At 42.4% G+C, this 13,813-nt stretch overlaps 1 protein-coding gene across 2 annotated transcripts in view; it reads left to right on the top strand.

Annotated features, from left to right (window-relative positions):
- LOC119728905 (pre-mRNA-processing-splicing factor 8) overlaps positions 1–13,813 on the top strand; it is a 68,721-nt gene that overhangs the window by 43,264 nt on the left and 11,644 nt on the right. For both annotated transcript variants that reach the window (XM_038201347.1, XM_038201338.1), the window contains 8 exons: positions 409–578; positions 2,513–2,642; positions 5,132–5,278; positions 7,043–7,203; positions 8,517–8,708; positions 10,358–10,595; positions 11,685–11,927; positions 13,201–13,374. In XM_038201347.1, the coding sequence (XP_038057275.1) occupies positions 409–578; positions 2,513–2,642; positions 5,132–5,278; positions 7,043–7,203; positions 8,517–8,708; positions 10,358–10,595; positions 11,685–11,927; positions 13,201–13,374 (1,455 nt within the window). The remainder of the gene's footprint in view (positions 1–408; positions 579–2,512; positions 2,643–5,131; positions 5,279–7,042; positions 7,204–8,516; positions 8,709–10,357; positions 10,596–11,684; positions 11,928–13,200; positions 13,375–13,813) is intronic.

The following is a 13,813-nucleotide window of genomic DNA, read 5'->3' as shown; positions in this document are numbered from 1 at the left end:
ACTTTCTTGATAGAAATCGAGCTGCTTCTGACTATTAACTCTAACCCTCAATCCTTCAAAATCCTCCAGGATTGATTTTGGAGGATGCATTGTGTTGAGTTTGTAGGCTGTACCCTGCACTGTTCATGTTCAGCCATGCATACTAGAGCTCTGCAGTATGCTCGATATCATCCGCACTGCTTCTGAATGTCATCGGTACTGCCTCAACCCATTACCAGTGATTGCTGGAGGATTTTGAAGGATTGAGGCAATGGTCACCCCTCCACTGAACAAATTCAATTTTGTAGGATTGAGGATGGTTCCTAGCCAAAAAGGGCCTAGGAGGTCGGGGTTAAGACCAACTCTCCCCTGGATGTTTCCTTGCAGAGCTAATTGTCACCCCATTCAACCGTTCCCTCCTTTGTGCAGGTCCTGAAGCAAAACCCCTTCTGGTGGACCCACCAACGCCACGACGGCAAGCTGTGGAATCTCAACAACTACCGGACAGACATGATCCAGGCGCTGGGCGGAGTAGAGGGAATCCTGGAACACACGCTGTTCAAGGGAACCTACTTCCCGACCTGGGAAGGTCTCTTCTGGTGAGACAACTCTTTAAAATTGCCGGCTCTGGATGTAGGAGATTGAATTTGCAACTATGGCAAAACAAAATTGATTGCCCAAAGTTTCAAGGATGGAAACAGTGACTGTGTCAAGCTATCCATCAGTATCGCCTATAATCATTTTACAATGTCCTTTAAAGAGGTTGTGGAATGCTCGAAGACATTTCCGTCATTTTTTGGGTATATGTAGCCTAAGGTGTGATGAAATAAAAACGACTATTGTTTCTGTCATGAAATGAGTACAATTACGGAAATGTCTTCGAGCATTCCACAACCTCTTTAACGAGTTCACGCCAGGATTATTTTGACAAGAACAGAACGAGCAGTGAATTATTTTTCATTCGACCTCAAGTCAGGCAGGTTGAAGCCATCACCTTTGGGCAGCACGCTCATATTTCAGGCATCGCTCGCTGCGAGAGGGTCGCTGATAGATATTTCTGGCCTCGCTCCTTTCGTGTTTATCTGTCATCCGTTCCAAATACCACAGAACCTTTATGTGTATGCATGTCATCTGGTGTGAACTGGTTAGGCCAATAAAAAAAAAATACTCGCTCTCTGGTCAGCGCGCGCGTCGATTTTAATCATGCGCGTCAACCTTTGTTTTTTCTTCAAATTAACACGGAAGCTACAACAGCGCCCTCTATTGCCACACCTCAAATTTTTGTACCAAGGAGCACCAAGGAATGGGGAAATTGCACCAAGGCAAATGATAAAGGGCACCACGGCAAATTATGGAGGACACCAATGTATAATGAGGACACAAAAAAGCAAAATAGTACCCACCTTGTCTGTACAATTCAAGCTTTAAAAAAAAAAAGCCACCAAAAAAATATAAAAAAATGCGTCGCCGCATCAATTCCGGAACTTCGGTCTGACCAGAGACCGACTATTTTTTTTTTTTGACCTTAATTTAGATATGAATTCTGAAACAATCCTTGTAGTAACTGTTGAAATACCTCTTTTAGTTGGAGTTGCTATTTTGTTTTTGTTTTTTAAATGTCACTTGGTTTTACTTCAGGCTACAAAAATAAGATAGAGTATCCCCGCTCGCTGTGTTTTTCAGCCTGAAAGCCCATTTACTGTGACTATGAAGTAAACCAATGACACATTCATTGTACCAAACAAAATGGGGTCATCAAGTCCCAATTAAAGTAATAGCTTCGGTGTTTGTTCAGTCACAGTTTGTCAAACTACTGCAAAACCAGTTCCAGGATTTTGGAGGCTTTAGGTTGTGTGGGGTTGGTATCCCTATAGGTCTCTCTCAAATAACGTTATTTCCCACAGACCAGCCACGTGCATCGGCATTTTGAGCGTGAACTTGCATAACACGCATCGGCTGTGTCGTATTTTGAACGCATTCCGAGCAACAAGCGCGCATGTTTGGAACACTTTCAACACTGCAGTGCGTGCTTGATTGCGTAAAATACGCAGTTGCAGTTCTCCTACAGAGATGGCGGTCTTTGAGAGAGACATTATTCACCCTTGATACCCTTGATTTGGGTGGCATGGGTGGCTTGTGCGTAAAGCGCTTGCCTCTCACCAAGGTGACCACGGTTCAAATCCTGGCCACGGATCACATGTGAGTAGAGTTGTGCGTTGGTTTTCTCCTGTGCCTTGAGGGTTTTTCTCCGGACCCTCTGGTTTTCCTCCCTCCGGAAAAATCAAACACTTTCGATCTCAGGCTGTGCTCCGTTGTATATGGGTTGTCCGTATATGGGTTGATGTGGCCAGCAGCTATAGGCGCCTTTACGTGCCAGCGGCCCGACCACGTTGTAGCCGCATCCTTTGCAATTCAGTATACCAGCTGCGAGTAAGGATGATTAGCCTCACAAATTATTATTATTATTATACCCATTCATGTGACCAACACACTATCCTAGCATTACTTCATTGACCAATATTCTTGTCCACAGGGAGAAGGCCAGTGGTTTTGAGGAGTCCATGAAGTACAAGAAGCTGACCAATGCCCAGCGATCCGGTCTGAACCAGATCCCTAACCGTCGTTTCACACTCTGGTGGTCACCGACCATCAACAGAGCTAATGTGAGTTTGAAAACCTGGCACCGACAAGACGCCAAATCTCAGCATCTCTATAATACTAATAATAACACAATTAATATCGTGTATTTTCACAAGTATTTTGGGGAGTGTGTGGCCTAGTGGTTAGGGTTCGTGACTCATGATCAGAGGGTCCGGGGTTCGAATCCAGCCGCTGGTCATATATTGTGTCCTTGGGCAAGGCACTTCACCCCCACTTGCCCCTCTCCACCCAGGAGTATAAATGGGTACCGGCATTAGCTGGGGAGTAACCTGCGACGGACTAGCATCCCATCCAGGGGGAGTAGAAATATTCTCAGTCGTTTCATGCTACTGAAACCGGAGATAAACGCCGGCCTGATGAGCCACATTGGCTCGGGACAGACTTCACTTACTTTTACTTTACTTATTTTCACAAGTTACAATGCGCGGCTATTGTAACAACTCCAGAAGAAAAAGTTACAGATCATGTGGAGAAAACAGGGCCCAATTTCACAGCGCTGTTAAGCACACAAATTTGCTTAGCACAAAAAGTCTGGCTTATAAAAGCAGGTTACCAGCCAAAACTCCATATGATTTTCATGCTAAGCAAACAACAGCTGGATGCTAATCATGAGCAATATACATCACGTGGAGTTTTGGCTGGTAATCTGCTTTTATAAGCCTGACTATTTTTGTGCTACGCACATTTTGGTGCTTAGCAGCGCCGTGAAATTGTAATCTGAGCATTTCTATCACTCAGATTAGTCTTCCCATCCTGTTTAGTAATATCAGTGTTGTAGTCCAGTCATCACAAGTCCCTTCAAGTCCATCACAAGTCCATCACATGTCCATCACAAGTCCATCACAAGTCCATCCCAAGTCCATCACAAGTCCATCACAAGTCCATCACATGTCCATCACAAGTCCATCACAAGTCCATCACAAGTCTATCACAAGTCCATCACAAGTCCATCACAAGTCCATCACAAGTCCATCACAAGTCCATCACAAGTCCATCACAAGTCCATCACAAGTCCATCACAAGTCCATCACAAGTCCATCACAAGTCAAGCACAAGTCAAGCACAAGTCCATCACAAGTCCATCACAAGTCCATCACAAGTCCTTCAGTTCCAAGTCAAGTCACTAGCCATTCAAATGAACTGTGACAAAAGCATTCCTTTGTCATTGTTCATCCTGTTACTTGTGAAAGGACTTGTGATGGACTCGACTTCAACACTGGTAGTTATCATGCGAGTGCGAATGGAACATGGAGTACTGTAGTGTCTGTGTCCCACATACCTCAGAAGCCGAAGGTATGTGGGCACAAGACACGCTACCTTTTCCGTGCACCTCGATTGAGAGCGATAACGAATTTATCTCAAGTTAACTTTAGGCGTGCATAGTAATTCTGCATGTGCACAAACCCATAGCATCTTCACGTTAGCGTCAGGCATCGCTGGCAATGAATTCAAGAATCCCACCCAGTGGTCTCCCGCAACTCTTCCTTTGTAACCATTGTGCATGGAACCCATAGTGATGTTAGCTTTCCTAATATTTTAGATTAACAACCGCAATTAGGAGACGTTGTAAAAACAAACTAAAAATCAGCACAATAACTTGGAAAGGATGTTCTGCCCCTATTTCTGAGTTTGTACCTTGAAAGCTTTGTTTGTAGATTGAGATTCAGTTACCACGTATTAAAGTGTGCAACACGTTTAAATTCGTCGCCGTTTTCTCGTAGGGACGGTATTGTGAATTTTTGAAGAAAAAAACGTTTTCGAGAGAATTGCAAAAGAAGTTTCTCCTATTTTAAAACTGCAAAAACTGTGCAGTAAGGAAACCTTCACATGATTCTTTGAAAGGTAAACTTTTATGTGAACCCAGTAATTAGAATGAACACAGTGGTTAATTAGCCAAAATCAATTAGTGTAGATGCCTGTGCCTTCGTGAAAATGAAACTCCAAGTTTTTCTACATTTATGCCCTTTCCGTTCAATGTGTTTCCCATAGGGAAGGGTCACGCATGTTAACGCGCGCGCAGCCGAGAATGTAACAAAGATGTCTGTCCCTTCGTGAAAAACAAAAATCTCAGTTGACTTACTTTTAGGCCTTTCCGTGCAATACGTTTTGTACGTGATCAAGGGGCAGGCATGTTCGCGTCTCTTCGTGAAAACGCAAAATGCAATTATCGAGATGCCTGCCCCTGGCAACATTCATGTAATTTGGAAACTAATGATGTTTTGCTTACGGAAACATGTCAGAATGGTTAAGCATGATGTTTTAAGAAAAATAGTGAGAAAAAAAAAAATTGAAATCGAAAAAAAACCCCGACATTTCTTACATGCCCATCCCTTTGTGAAAACGACGAATTGAGGGGAAAAGGTCACAAAGAATTCATTCACATTCACATATATCTTAAATTCCCATACTGAAATTCCCAAACTCACCAATCTGAGTCAGCTAGTTCTTCTAACTTCTAACCTTGTTGAATGTTGCCCTCTCCTCTCCCCAGGTGTATGTAGGTTTCCAGGTGCAGCTGGATCTGACAGGCATCTTCATGCACGGCAAGATCCCTACCCTCAAGATCTCACTCATCCAGATCTTCAGGGCTCACTTGTGGCAGAAGATTCACGAGAGTGTGGTCATGGACTTGTGTCAGGTACGTATGGATTTCTGTCTGTGCTGTTCATGAAGTTGTAACATCCCAACCACATTGGATGTTTTTTAAAGGGGCTTATCAAAAATGTGGTATTTCCCTTTCCAAGTGGAACCTATTTCGCTTGTGGTAGATTTATTGAGAACCAGTTCAGCACGTGTTCTTCTACTTGTACTTGTTTATGGCTCCCATCCTGTCAACCCTAACCCCCTAAGGGTTTTTCAGGACTACCCAGCTAAATCCAACAGAGTCCAGCAGTTACTTCCAGGGCCCAATTTCCTGGCGCTGCTGAGCACTCGATTTTCTGCTAACAGAGCCTCCGCCTATTTCATGGAGACTGTAAGCGTAAGCACAGCAAAAGGCACTGGCACGCTTACTTTAGACGAAAAATGTGCTTAAAGAGGTTGTGGAATGCTCGAAGACATTTCCGTCATTTTTGGGGTATATGTAGCCTAAGGTGTGATGAAATAAAAACGACTATTGTGTCTGTCATGAAATGAGTACAAAAGGTACTTTTGAGAGCTGTTTTTCAGGTCCTGTTTCCACCAGAACGTGCAATTTGTGTAAAAGTCGTCGTTGCGGGCAGCAAACAAAACACAGTAAATCGTGACGTAATAAACAGGACTCGTTTATGCTACTCTGCATCGGGAGTCCTGTTTATTACGTCACGATTTACTGTGTTTTGTTTGCTGCCCGCAACGACGACTTTTACACAATTTGCACATTCGGGTCGAAACAGGCATGACAGGACTTGAAAAACAGCTCTCAAAAGTACCTTTTGTACTCATTTTATGACAGAAACAATAGTCGTTTTTATTTCATCACACCTTAGGCTACATATACCAGAAAAATGACGGAAATGTCTTCGAGCATTCCACAACCTCTTTAACTTAGTGACGTAACAATAGAAATCTCCATGCGCACGCAACCGTTAGCACATCCATGCCATGAAATAGTGCTTAAGGTTACCAAAATTTTCTGCTATGATAAACACAACTTTTTTGCTAACTGTTAAGCAGTGCCGTGAAATTGGGCCCCGCCCAATCCAACAAAATCCAACTGTGCCTAATTTTTCGTTGTCTGCTGGATCCAACAGAGTCCAACTTGGCGTTATTTACCGTATCTGTACCCAACAGAATCCGACTCTGAATATGTACATATACATTTGTACAAGGGGTTTACTGCTCAATCCAACAGGCTCCAACGGGTGTATGATATAGTTGGATCCTGTTGGATTCAGCAGGGTTAGGGAAAATTATTGTAAGCTTGTTTTGTTTTCTGGTTCTATTTGTTCAATCGTTTTGAGTGTGTATTTTTGTGTGTGTTCCATTTTAATTTCACTCTCTAATTTCATGTTCTTTGGGTCGAATAAATAATAATAATAATATAATACTTGAATATGCTTTCTATACCCAAACTTACAATTATTGAGAAAATTGGTTACGCCCTTGCACATCATGGGTCCTATCTTCCTTACAAAAAAGAAAGAAAAATAACCTAGAAAAAATTAGTACCTTTTTGTGTATAGTCTGCAGTATGGTCTATTCAGTTGTAGTTTTTTTACTAGGAAATATCAGGCACATCGAGAGGCCTTGGATGTTGTTCTGGCACAGCAATGTTCATTTTGTCATGGCTGCAGCATAATACTCGTAATGAAAGGGTTAATAAGTTCCCAAAAATAGTTTCCAATGAACCGAAAAAGATTGTAAAAAAAAATCATAAGTTTGCTTATATCGTGTCGTCATCTCTTGATGTAAACACCAACAGGTATTTGACCAGGAGCTGGATGCCCTGGAGATTGAGACAGTACAGAAGGAAACCATCCATCCCAGGAAGTCTTACAAGATGAACAGCTCCTGCGCTGATATCCTGCTCTTTGCCTCCTACAAGTGGAATGTCTCACGGCCCTCACTCCTAGCTGATAGCAAGTAGGTTCATCTTAACATGCCTTGAAATCAGAAACAGGAATGAAAAGTATCAGTTGGAGAGAGTTCGACAGAGTTTGGATCGGATAAACAAAGATTGTTAAAAGGCAGTTGGGTCATTCCATGTCAAATTACCCCAAAAAATGGAATTTTAAACCCGACCCCCATTCATATTGGTTTATTTTTGGTTTATGGGGTCATTTTGGCTGAAAAAGCTGAAATTTTGAAGTTTTGCCCTGTCAGACCAACGGTTTTTGCGCTACGGCCCACCTTTTTTTTAAAAATAATCCTATATCCCTAACCAGTGAGCCAAATTTGTTAATATTGGTATCTTTTGGAAAAAGATACCAAAATCTGTCTTACCACAGAAAGTATGCTAAAACGCAAGTCTCTCCATAAAGGCAACTTTCAAGCATTTCAGCTGCATAGGTTTCCAATACTGAACAGTAATGCCCCTGTCTTTATTGGTTGTTGTTAGAGACACTTAAGAACTCGGGGAAAATCGAAGCTGATCACCACAGACATTTCACATTCGTGGCCTATTACCATTTTGCAACAGGCTGGTTCCGCCCAAACATTACCGTTGTGAATTTGAATTCAGGAGGCGGGCTTCAGACCTACGCACGTCCCGCATATAATTTGCATACATTAGGAGGAGAACCTAAGGTATTCGATATTCACTGCTAGCTACCTGTCCCCATATTTGAAGTGCGAATGACAGTGGGGACAGTGAACCAGACTAGGGTGATGTGGACTTGGAAGTGTTTCTGTTTAGTTCAAATTCTTATTCTGTTAAAGCCAAAGTCCATCATTTGCAGTTATCCAAAAAGTAACTGACGTAGTTATTGTTGAAAAACAGACTTGGTTGAAAGATAGCAAGGGGACTAAACTTCCTGTGAAATGATTCTTTCTGGCAAGCTGTCATTTTGAAGAAATCAACAAAAGAAGGCCTTTCCCATGAAATTGAAATTAGTAGTTCGTTTTGCTATTCGGTGAAGCGTGCGCAAGCATTAGCATGACGCACATGCGAGCGGTTGCTATAATTCGTCGGATCAGTGCGCGACATCGCGTAGGACGCTGAATTCAGGCCCAGTTCAAAACATGATTCAGCATCTTTTGATTTGAAATCGAGATCCTAGAATGTTGTTTTTCTGGAAAAATGCAGCTGAAGCTCAGCTGAAACTTCATCAGGTTAGTTGCTCAGCATCCTTCTTCAGATATTGAGCACTTTTGTTGCTTCAAACAAACAAAATGCACAAATTACAAATGATGGACTTTTATACCTTTAATAACGATTGAAATTTCTTGCCTACCAGGGACACTATGGACAGCAGCACCACCCAGAAGTACTGGCTGGACATCCAGCTACGATGGGGTGACTATGACTCCCATGACATTGAGCGTTACTCTAGAGCCAAGTTTCTGGACTACACCACGGATAACATGAGTATCTACCCCTCACCTACTGGGGTGCTTCTGGCCATTGACTTGGCTTACAATCTCCACAGGTACGGGCACTTTGTTTGTTGCATAACAGTTTTTATTCCCGTGGCTTTTAAGCCAGATAGGGGGATATTGCGATAGTGTATTCCTTCTGTGTGTGTGTATCGTCACCGTTTTCACGAAGAGCCACATATGTCATTTTTTTCATTATTTGGCATTGAAACAATGTACTTAACCATTTTGACGTGTTTCTGAAAGCAAAACATCATTAATTTCTAAGTTACATTAATGTTGCAAGGGACAAAAATCTCGATAGATGCATTTTGCGTTTTCACGAAGAGCCACATACACTTTGGCCCTTTGAACGCGTACAAAACCCATTGCACGGAAATACGTAAAAGTAGAGAAAATGAGATTTGCGTTTTCACGAAGAGCCACATATCTTTGTTACATTTCAGCTGCGCGCGCGCGCTCACGCGCGCCTATGGAAATACACGTTGAACAGAAAGGGCCAATATCTCGGAAACCTGAATTTGCGTTTTCACGAAGAGCCACATATCTTTATTAATTAATTTTCGCTAATTAACTGCTGTATCAAGTCTTATTACCGGGTTCATGTAAAACTTCAGCTCTCGTAGAATCGTGTGATGATTTTCTTGCTGCACAAAGTTGTTGCAAAGTGGTATTTTTTGCAGTTTTAAAATATGAGAAACTTCTTTTGTGATTATCTCGAAAACGCCTTTTCTTCAAAATCCACATATGTGGCTCTTCGTGAAAACGGTGACGGTATGTGCGTACAAGTATTACATTCACTGGGTTGACTTGCAGACAAAAGATGTCCACATAAACCAGGTAGCAGCGACATTGTGTGCACTTGCCCCATCCACACATTGACACAGTGTTTCCCTCTCTCCGGCAAACAGGTTTAGAGGCATTTTTGGGTTAGGTTTATCTGTGGCAAAATGAGGGGAACACTAAAGGGAATGAAAAAAAAAATTGAAAAAAAATTTGGGTTGAAAGAAATTTCACAGTGTGAATAAAACGATTTTGTTCACAGGTTTATCTGAACTTCACGAAAAGAAAGGAATGTCCACACTACGTATGTAACGTAAACATGTCTGTGTTTATGGTGTAAATCGAGGACACACACGTGCAACATTGATCGATAAATTGAGGACAGGAACCAAATCGAGGACGACCTCGATTAGAAAATGTGTACAAAACCAATGAGAGCTGTTGCAAAAGAGTATAAACAAAGGAAAAGGGAAGAGGAACGATAGAAAATCCTCGATTACACCATAAACAAACGTGCTAGGGTGTGTGTATGTTTCATTTTGGTTAGGTAAACTGTTTAGTGCTGTCCTATGAAAAGTCAGACTTTACTCTCAACCAAACTTGGTGACAATAATCTTTGGGTAGGGAGACTTCCGATGACCTGAGACAGTTGAGGTCAGTGGTCATCTAGGGGTCAAATGAGGTCATTGTTGATTTTGGTTAGGTAAACTGAAAAGTGTGGTAACTAACTGACTATAAATACTGCCAGCATGCCAGGGGGATCGTAATACTTCCAGTATTATTTCTAATGGTGTTTGTGTAGTTAGTCATTTTCCTGGATGGCTTTTCCTCTGACAAAAAAAAAAAAGGATTGAGATTTGTTTGCCGTTCCGTTTAGCTTTGTTTTAGTTTTTGGTTTATTTATTATTTTTGTTTCCAGTGCCTTTGGAAACTGGTTCCCGGGCAGCAAGCCTCTGATCCAGCAAGCCATGGCTAAGATCATGAAGGCCAACCCTGCCCTGTACGTGCTGCGGGAACGCATCCGTAAGGGTCTACAGCTGTACTCCTCAGAGCCTACCGAGCCTTACCTATCCTCACAGAACTACGGCGAGCTGTTCTCTAATCAGATCATCTGGTTTGTGGATGACACCAATGTCTACAGAGTCACCATTCACAAGGTATGTCTCTTCCAATTCACATGAAAATAGTCACACTGTAATCATTTGTTACCTTCTTTTATTGTACAGGGTGAGTCAGAATGATCTAGACCCAAATTAAAGAAAATCTTAAGAATATGTAGCAATTATCAAACAAATTTATTGAAACGCGGAGATGTGAAAGCTGGGATGAACGCTTCCTCGTGTCTACAAATACTTCACTTCCAGTTGGAACCCCCTCAGTCTCCCGACGACGGACAGAGCATGCCGTCCGAAACGTTGAGTTAAAAACCGGTTCTTCTCAACACCACGACATATACTCTCAAAAGAGATTAATTTCACATGGTGCCACCGCAAACTTACCTTGCTGTTATCTATGAAGGTTATTCAGAAGAAAAGAAATTAGTATTGGTGCCTTCAGGCAAATTTACACATACCAATACCATAGACCCTACATTGCTCTGGGGGCCCTTGGTGACCCTCAACTGAAATGAACCTCTTTTGTGAGTATGTGATGATTCTGTGCTGTAAATTCGTGGATTTGTCAATCTCACCCCTGGAGCTGCCCCTTAATCTACCTATATCTGACTGTTGCGTTGAATGCTTTTCTACCACTATGTAATATGAGCCACCCGGCCCTCAAACCCAGACCATTCACCCCTGGTATCCTTCAGACCCCAAACAGCCATTAAAACCACAGACTTGCCCTGTTAATGTCAAAACTGTTCCATTTTGGTCAGCAGGGTTATCCATGCAATCCCTATGTGAAAAGTGCAATCGTATACAAGCCTATGTAAATGTGTACAAGCACACTAGGTCTTCCCGCCAATTTTAACCTATCCACTAGGGTCAGCCAAGTGACACCCCCTCTGTTGGATGGTCCATACTAGGATGTAGTGATAGGTGACCTCAGGCATGGGTACCACGTGGCTGGGACAATATAAAAAGAGAAATGTGACACGGATTGATGACACGATGGCTCCGGGGAAGGTTTTTGGCTTCACTTACTCTTGATTGCCGAAGTGACTGCCAGAGAGTAGAAATTAGATTGACGAACCTTCCATTTCAGCAAGAATTATAAACTCAATTGTTGCCTCTTGACTCTCACAGACCTTTGAAGGCAACCTGACCACCAAGCCCATCAACGGAGCCATCTTCATCTTCAACCCTCGCACCGGTCAACTCTTCCTGAAGATCATCCACACCTCGGTCTGGGCCGGCCAGAAACGTCTGGGTCAGCTGGCCAAGTGGAAGACAGCCGAGGAAGTAGCAGCCTTGATCCGATCACTGCCAGTAGAGGAGCAGCCCAAACAGATCATTGTGACCAGGAAGGGCATGTTGGACCCGCTGGAGGTAGGCTTGGCATTTTCCCTCATCTCTGTAGCCTATTATCAGCCCTCGCCTATTCCCCAACCCTATCACAACTCTTACAATCTGACATGACCTGGATATTGCCTCTGCCTGTTGTAGAAAACCGCAAGCAGATCATTGTTACCAGAAATGGCATCATGGATTGCTTGAAAGGTAGTTACATTACCTGATACCTAGCCTCTTTCCACAACCCTCGGTTAGGATTATGATGGGTGAGGCTCTGAGTACAGAGAAACGCCGCTATAACGAACATCGCAGGGCGCACATTAATTGTTCCTAATAGCAATCGTTCGGTATAGTGAATTTAAGCTGCTGGTGCTCTGGTACTCACTTTTAAATAAATAGTGCCCTTCATACTTTCACCCTGCATGCCTGGTAGTTACTGACAGACGATTTTGAATATGTGCCCACTATTGAATTATGTAATAACCCAGTTTTTGAGCTTACTACCTACAGCAATGGGTGGCTTTCCCTTTCTATTCCTTGGGGAAATAACAGCCACTTGTCGCTCTTCTGTTGACATTTTTCAACAACAATGTTCGTTACGTTTTGTACACAAAAATCGGGAGCCAAGGATGATGTTCGGTATAGGCGAATGTTCGGCATAGCTGTATTCAGTATAGCGGTGTTCCACTGTACATGTTACCACTGTCATGTTACATCAATAATCTAAAGTGACCAACATACTCAAAAGAGTGTGGATAGATATCACTTGTGGTGCAATATCATGGCTCTACATACAATAAATGATGAGTGGTTCATAATCTAAGTGTTTCAAAATGTATGTAACTCACAGGTGTAAAGGAATTTGGTCTTGGCGCGTGTGCGTATATATCGTGCAACTCAGCATGCTTTGCTTGTAAAGAAATTTATGTTTATAGCAGAATTTATGTCCTTGTACCCTAAGGGCAGAGTCATGATGGTACGGAGTTGGATATTAAGCAACAGCATGAGATTGCGTTTAGATTCCCATTGTCAACATTTTCGGCATGATCTTTATTCAGGATGGGATTAATTTCAAAAATGGATGTAAAAATTGTCAAGGGTGGAGAGAATGATTGTTATTTTCCAAATGATACATGGTGATGCTCTATTTTTCAGCCTTGGGAGGGTGGGTGATGTCCCAATGTTTCTAGTTCAGCTTGGAGGTAGCACCAACGTCTAGTATGCCTAGTGAGACCGCTGGCCCCATGTAGATATCAAGTCTGCTAGTATGTCTGTTAATACATTCTCTCCCGTCCCCTTTTTCTCCTAGGTTCACTTGCTAGACTTTCCCAACATCGTCATCAAAGGCAGCGAGCTGCAGCTGCCCTTCCAGGCCTGCCTGAAGGTAGAGAAGTTTGGGGACCTGATCCTGAAGGCCACTGAGCCTCAGATGGTTCTCTTCAATCTCTATGATGATTGGCTCAAGACCATCTCATCGTACACGGTACGTAGAGCATTGACTTAAACACGTTGATCTGTTAAAACCTAAGGGAAAGCAGTGACCATTTTCAAAACAAAGAACTTCTAGCACAAATCATGAACTGAACAAATTATAAGCTTCAGTGGCCTTTTGAGATTTATAAGAAACATCATGTAGTGAACTCTTACCTAAATTTACTCTGCCTTCATGCTTCTGAGTTTACGTTGTGCCTGCTAGGAGGTGTTAATCACCGCAGCGAATTGCTGGCTTGCAGAATTGAGATAAAGTAACCCCTTTTAACATGATAGGTGCAATCACAATTAACAGTAAATCTCATTTTAAGCATAATGTGAATTGTCAATTGTGCATTTTACCATGGTGTATAGCATAAGGCAGTGGCGTGTGGAAAGCGCTGTTTCAACAAGGAAACTTCATTTTTTCCTTACTTATGCCTCCAGTCAAT

Source organism: Patiria miniata, unplaced genomic scaffold (assembly GCF_015706575.1).
Source record: "Patiria miniata isolate m_02_andy unplaced genomic scaffold, ASM1570657v1 HiC_scaffold_1, whole genome shotgun sequence".
NCBI lineage: Eukaryota > Metazoa > Echinodermata > Asteroidea > Valvatida > Asterinidae > Patiria > Patiria miniata.
The sequence above is the reverse complement of the archived record's forward strand: the minus strand, read 5'-3'. Positions and strand labels throughout refer to the sequence as shown.